At 41.5% G+C, this 6,572-nt stretch overlaps 1 protein-coding gene across 1 annotated transcript; it reads left to right on the top strand.

Annotated features, from left to right (window-relative positions):
• The first annotated feature begins 1,882 nt into the window (after window positions 1-1,882).
• LOC149462859 (trace amine-associated receptor 3-like) lies at window positions 1,883-2,887 on the top strand. The gene has a single exon (XM_089676304.1). It carries the CDS (start codon window positions 1,883-1,885, stop codon window positions 2,885-2,887), a length of 1,005 nt encoding a protein of 334 aa, XP_089532430.1.
• The last annotated feature ends 3,685 nt before the right edge of the window (window positions 2,888-6,572 follow it).

Here is a 6,572-nt window from a genome sequence, read left to right as displayed (position 1 = left end):
TGTATATAGCAATCTTCCTGAAAAACAGCAACGTTTTATGAATCCACTCTGATTAATGAATATACGAAACAAATGCCAAAGATACAAAACAAATTCTGAAAATGAATTGGGTCAACATAACAATAACAAATATGATGAAACAAAATTCTTCCAAGAACAATGCATCCAAAATTAAACTAAGCAAAAATTTCCAGCGTGCACATGTCTAGTAATACCTTTGACCTAATGCTCCTTTCTGTATTTCAATGAAAGAAAATTACTTCTGCTATTCTCTATTTAAAAAAAAAAGAGTGCTATGTAATGTCTGTGTTATGGAAGCATCCTGTATTAAATATGTATTTGTAAAACAAAGATTGTATGGCATAGAATATAAAACATGAATTTAAACAGGTCGAATACTTTGTTCATCCTAATTAAGGCTGTTCTACCAGAAATACATTTACAATATACAATATGCACTTGTATCAAACTTATGTTAGGTTATGAAATTCATTACAAACTTATTTTTATGCTTCATTTTTTTGTTTAGCATTTTGCATTATATTTTTTATTTTCAAAGCTCATCAAGAGAAGAAGAAAAAAATCCCTAGGGCAGCTAGACGTTAAAACATTCATTATCACTAACAGCATACAGCAACTGGATTCCACAGTGCTGTGCCTCTTGACATTACATGTTTTAGTATTTAAGGAACCTACAGCCAGCCACTGTGTATTGGGCAGTTGTTGCTGCAACAAGCACTGGTGTAAGAGGATATCAGATGAGCAGGTTTATAAAGGTACATTTTTAATTTGTGTTGTTCTTCACTTTTTACAAAGGTTTACACTACCTTAGGTAACATGGAGTTGACTTAGATGCATTTAATAATATGTATCAATAATTATCATCTGTTTTATATGATAAATGACCATGTTGTAAGATAGTTGTGTTAAATAGGTACTCTACAATAGAACAATGTTAATTCAGCAGTCGATCAGATCATCTCACTGACTGGTATTATTGGTAGTGATGTCAGTCATGTCAGCTTTAAAAATTTATAGCTGATGTACAACAGTCAAGTTTCAGGTGTTATAGGGAGGTTACTCTTGTATATTCCTCTGTGTATGCTTTATTTTATATAGAAACAATTATATTTATTGTGCAGTAACCCTAGATTTATAAAAATACATGAAAATGTGACAATGACAATACAAAATGTAGTTGATAGAAGTCACCCACATCCATATAGCAGCTCGTAATTTAGGCTTAGGTGCCCTGACACTCATCTGTACACAGGATAGAAAAAGGGGATATTCTGGTGAGCATGGATTAGACTTTAAAGTGGTCACCATGTTATAACACCTGTGAATGGGTAGGTAAATGCTAAAGGTTCAAAGGTTTTTCTGCTAAAGTTGGCAAGTCATTACATAGCTATAAGGTAAACCATATATCTAATTTCATATGATTATCCATTTTAATTGAAGGTCAAAGCAAAAGATTTTGCAGTTTGCTCTCTAAGACTCTCAGTTTTCCTAATGTAGCTGTGAAATATGTGCTTTTCTAATTTTGGCTGATTAATAGAACTGACACACCTGCCGTTTGCTTAGCTAGAAACGCATCTGAACTAACATTTTCTTTTCATCTCTAGATGAAAATGATAACATTTCTGCAAGTCACCTTATTATTATTCTTTGTGCATGCATTAAATGTACCTCTTTGGACTCTTTGTGGCTACATACATGAGAATTATGTCAAACAGAACTACAGTTCAAAAATGAAATAATTATTAACCTTATTTATGGTTTGTTTTAGGACTGCAGTCAATTATGCTATAAAAATAAATTCCTGTGATAAATCATTGATGTGGGTAATCATAACCTGTGCACTTGTCAGTGACTCTGCAGCATGGAAATTGAAAAACCTAATTGTTCTCAATTTCAAAACTTATCCTTCTGCTCTACAAATCAGTATCTTGCCATCCGTCTAGGACTTTACATGTTCTTCACATGTTCCATAACTATTAACATCTTTGGAAATTTTGGTATGATTATTACTATTGCCCATTTTAAACAACTTCATTCAGCAACAAACCTTCTTATTCTTTCCTTGGCATTAAATGATATGTGTATTGGAATATTTATAATGCCATACAGCATGGTAAGAACAGTGGAAAACTGCTGGTATTTTGGAAACCTGTTCTGTCAGATACATTATGGTTTTGACATGACTTTATGTATCATTTCTATTTTTCATCTCTGTATAATTGCAATTGACAGGTTATATGCAGTGTGTAAGCCACTCCATTACCCCATAAAAATTACTCTGCCCGTCACTAAAAGGTTGGTCTTATTTTGCTGGTCAGCTCCTATGATATTTTCTTTGGGTATAGTTATATCAAATTCTCATGTGTCTGGCATTGAGGGATATGATCTTCTAGTCCAATGTTTCAATGTGTGTCCAATCACATTTAACAAATTATGGTCAGTGGTGGTTTTCTTTATATGTTTTTTTTTTCCAGGAGCTTTAATGGTTGGAATCTATGTGAAAATATTTCTGGTTTCTCAAAAACATGCAAAGCTTATAAAGGCTGCAGTTGTGGATTCAAACACATCACAAAAAGTTTCCAAGAGGAAAGAGCGCAAGGCAGCTTGGAAACTAGCTATTTTGATGGGAGTCTTCCTTTGCTGTTGGATGCCATTTTTTGTAGCTTTACTAATTGATCCGTTTATGAACTTTACTACACCAAAAGTAATTTTTGAAGTAGTTAACTGGTTTAGCTATATAAATTCAACATGTAATCCTATTCTGTATGGCTTTCTCTATCCATGGTTTAGAAAAGGTCTCAAACATATAATATCTGGTAAAATTTGTTACTCTGATGCTTGTGCAAATCTGTTTCCTGCTGAATAGGAAATTATACAACAAAAATCTATTTTTGCTCTAATTTGAGTACAATCTTGTTATGTACTAATGAGATTATAGAATGAATAAATAATATTTACATGTGTTAAATTTATATTCAATCCTGGAAATTATGAATGAAGAAGAAAACTTATTATGCTTTTGCTCTAGTCCTGGCTAAAAGTATGAGCCATGGTCCCTGGTGATCCATACAAAAACATACCTGTAGTTCTGGATAAACATTTGGCCACTGGAGTATAAGGTAGTTACTTAATGTCCTTTAATTAATGCACAGATAAAAAAAATCTTTCACCAGCCTGCCCAGTCTATACTGTGTATGATACCAAGTTTTGCTGCTTACCCTATAACAGGGGCGGATTGACCATTTGGAAACTCGGGCACTGCCAGAGGGCCCGGGGTCAGTAGGGGGCCCCATGAGATGCCCCTGGTACCTTTTTCATAGGCTTTTTTGAGTTTGGGCAAGGACACAGGGGCCCCATGATCCCCTATTGCCCAGGGGCCCCATGAGTTGTCAGTCCGCCCCTGCCCTATAATAAATCTTTCCAATTTCAGATATAATTTATGCATAATACTTGCAATACATGAACTACACTTGTTTAAAGTTGAACTACAGTCATTTAATGCATTGTTTCTGTAATTGCAACTAGTATAAGTACCTAAATTTGACTTGTTTTGAGCATCTGGCAATCCCCTATATGACAGCACATTCGTTAGGAAAGAGAGGGGCTGGGCTGGGAGTCAATCAGATGCACTGGTGCAAATGTATGGACAAGGAATCATAGGAAGAGAGCTCACAAAACCAGGGCAGGCTGGTTGTATTTCAAGAATTCGGATCCAGTCAAAAAAATTTGGAAGCTGTCTCAGATTCTATTCTTTCAAACTGTTTAATACACTGATCTATATACTCACAGAGTTATGCAATTGATATATGGTTCTAATGACTACTTATAAGGATAAGGATTTCCCTGCCTAGACAACAACATTGTTTTCCTGTATTTTTTCCAAAACTGTATTTTGATGACTTATTTTATAAGGAAACAATGATATAGTTCTTGAGAGGAGTAGAGGATTAGTCTTTAGAAAGGGTATGTTATAGATCAATAATATGTCTTTATATTGATTGTTTCCTTAATTCTCTTTGTTTTTTGTTTTTTTTGCAATAAAAATCTTTGTCCTGTTTTCGGTACATGTTTGTTGTATAGAACATTTTCATACAACCTACTTGAACCAGCTAGAGGTGGAGAGAGGACATTAATATGATCATATACCTGGTTATACTGTATGTTGGGGCTGTGTAAATCTTAGAAGTGGAGGGACAGAAATACGACTGTAATATCCTTGATCTCGTCTTCTCCAACCGCTGCGCTCCCCACAACCTCACTAACACCCCCTTCCCTCTCTCTGACCACAACCTGATTACCTTCTCTATCTCTTTGTCCTCCAACACCTACCTCTCCAAATGTCACACTACTACCAGCCGTAACCTCCGCAACCTTAACCCTGCCCCCCTCCACTCTGCAGCTGATCAACTCCACGACAGCATCCTCCCCCTGTCCTGCCCCGACTTGGCTATGACTGCCTACAACAACGCGTTGTCAACAGCCCTTGACTCACTAGCGCCTTTAACTACACGCAACATCAGACCCCGACCGCTCCAGCCCTGGCAGACTGACCACACCAAAACCCTCAAAACACACAGTCGTGCCCTGGAGCGACTATGGCGCAAAACCAAATCCCAACAAGCCTTCACCCGATACAAATCTGCCTTCCACACCTACACCTCCTCCCTCCACGCAGCCAAACAAGCCTACTTCCTGACCCTCATCAAGGCCCTCTCCTCCAATCCTCGCCGACTCTTCTCCACCTTCAACTCTCTACTCTTGCCACCCCCACCTCCACCCAGTACCTCACTCAGTGCCCTTGAGATTGCCAATCACTTCAAAAACAAGATTGACACAATTCGCAAGGACATCGCCGCAACTCACACGCCCTTTCAACCTGTCCCCTCTCACACAGCTACCCCCTCATCCCCCCTCTCCCTTGACATAACCCGCAGGGACTTCGTCGCTGCTCAAACTCCCTCCAACCCCATTCCCCCTCACTCAGCTACCCCCTCATCACCCCTCTCCCATGGCCCCACCAGTGCTCTGACCTCCACTTCCACCCCACCCTTCATTCCTCATACTGAAGCCCCCCCAACACTTCACACCTTTGACCTTACTACCATTGAGGAAGTCTCCAAAATCCTCTCTGATGCCCGCCTCACCACCTGCCCCCTCGACCCTATCCCCTCACAACTCCTATGACCTCCCTCCCCCTCCATCCTACGCTCCCTCACCCATGTCTTTAATCTCTCCCTCTCCTCCGGCACTTTCCCCTCCCCTCTGAAACATGCACACATCACCCCCATACTTAAAAAGCACTCCCTGGACCCCAATGACACGAACAACCTCAGACCCATCTCCCTGCTTCCATTTACATCCAAACTCCTCGAGTGCCTAGTCTACACTCGCCTATGCTCTCACCTCAACGACAACAACCTCCTCGACCCCCTACAGTCCGGCTTCCGTCCCCTACACTCCACCGAAACTGCCTTACTCAAAGTCTCCAACGACCTGATAACCGCCAAAGCTAATGGCCACTATTCAGTGCTCCTACTCCTTGACCTCTCTGCGGCCTTCGACACAGTCGACCACCCCCTCCTCCTCAAAAAACTACACTCCCTCAGCCTCAGAGATTCTGCTTTCTCCTGGCTCTCATCCTACCTGTCACAACGCTCTTTCAGCGTTACCTATAATGCTACCACCTCCCCCTCACTCCCCCTCTCTGTTGGGGTCCCTCAAGGCTCCTTCCTCGGGCCCCTTCTCTTCTCCATCTACACCTCCTCCCTTGGCCAACTCATACACACTACAACTACCACCTATATGCCGACGACACACAAATCTATCTCTCAACCCCCCACCTCACCCCCTCAGTCTCTGCCCGAATCACACACCTACTGAGCGACATATCTGACTGGATGTCGCTCCACTTCCTTAAACTGAACCTCTCCAAGACCGAGTTTCTTGTCTTCCCCCCAGCCCGGACACCACCTCCCATTGACTTCTCCATCATGTCCAACAACGCCACCATCAAACCCGCCCCACAGGCCAGAGTACTTGGTTTCATTCTGGACTCCAACCTATCCTTCCAGCCCCAAGTCCAATCTTTAACAAGCTCGTGCAGACTCCACCTTCGCAACATCGACAAAATCTGCACGTTCATAACCCCAGAAACCACTAAACAGCTCATCCACTCCCTCATCATATCATGACTCGATTACTGCAACTCCCTCCTTACTGGCCTGCCTCACCGCTGGCTATCCCTGCTTCAGTCGATCCTGAATACCGCAGCCAGACTCATTCACCTTTCCAACCGCTCCATCTCCGCCACCCCCCTCTGCCAATCCCTCCACTGGCTTCTGATTGCGCAAAGGATCAAATTCAAAATCCTAACACTGACGTACAAAGCCGTCCACCACACTGCCCCGAACTACATCACTGACCTAATATCCAAGTACCACCCAGCACACACACTCTGCTCCTCACAAGACCTCCTTCTCCCTAGTTCCCTGGTCTCCTCCTCCCATGCCAGCCTCCAGGACTTCTCTAGGGTGTCACCCATCCTCTGGAAC

Source organism: Staurois parvus, unplaced genomic scaffold (assembly GCF_062004578.1).
Source record: "Staurois parvus isolate SC_StPar_1 unplaced genomic scaffold, SC_StPar_1.0 ptg000165l, whole genome shotgun sequence".
Taxonomy (NCBI): Eukaryota; Metazoa; Chordata; class Amphibia; order Anura; family Ranidae; genus Staurois; species Staurois parvus.
The sequence above is the reverse complement of the archived record's forward strand: the minus strand, read 5'-3'. Positions and strand labels throughout refer to the sequence as shown.

Excerpts from the sequence above, each read along its gene's own strand:
- LOC149462859 (XM_089676304.1), top strand. The coding sequence starts at position 1,883 with ATGGAAATTGAAAAACCTAATTGTTCTCAATTTCAAAACTTATCCTTC.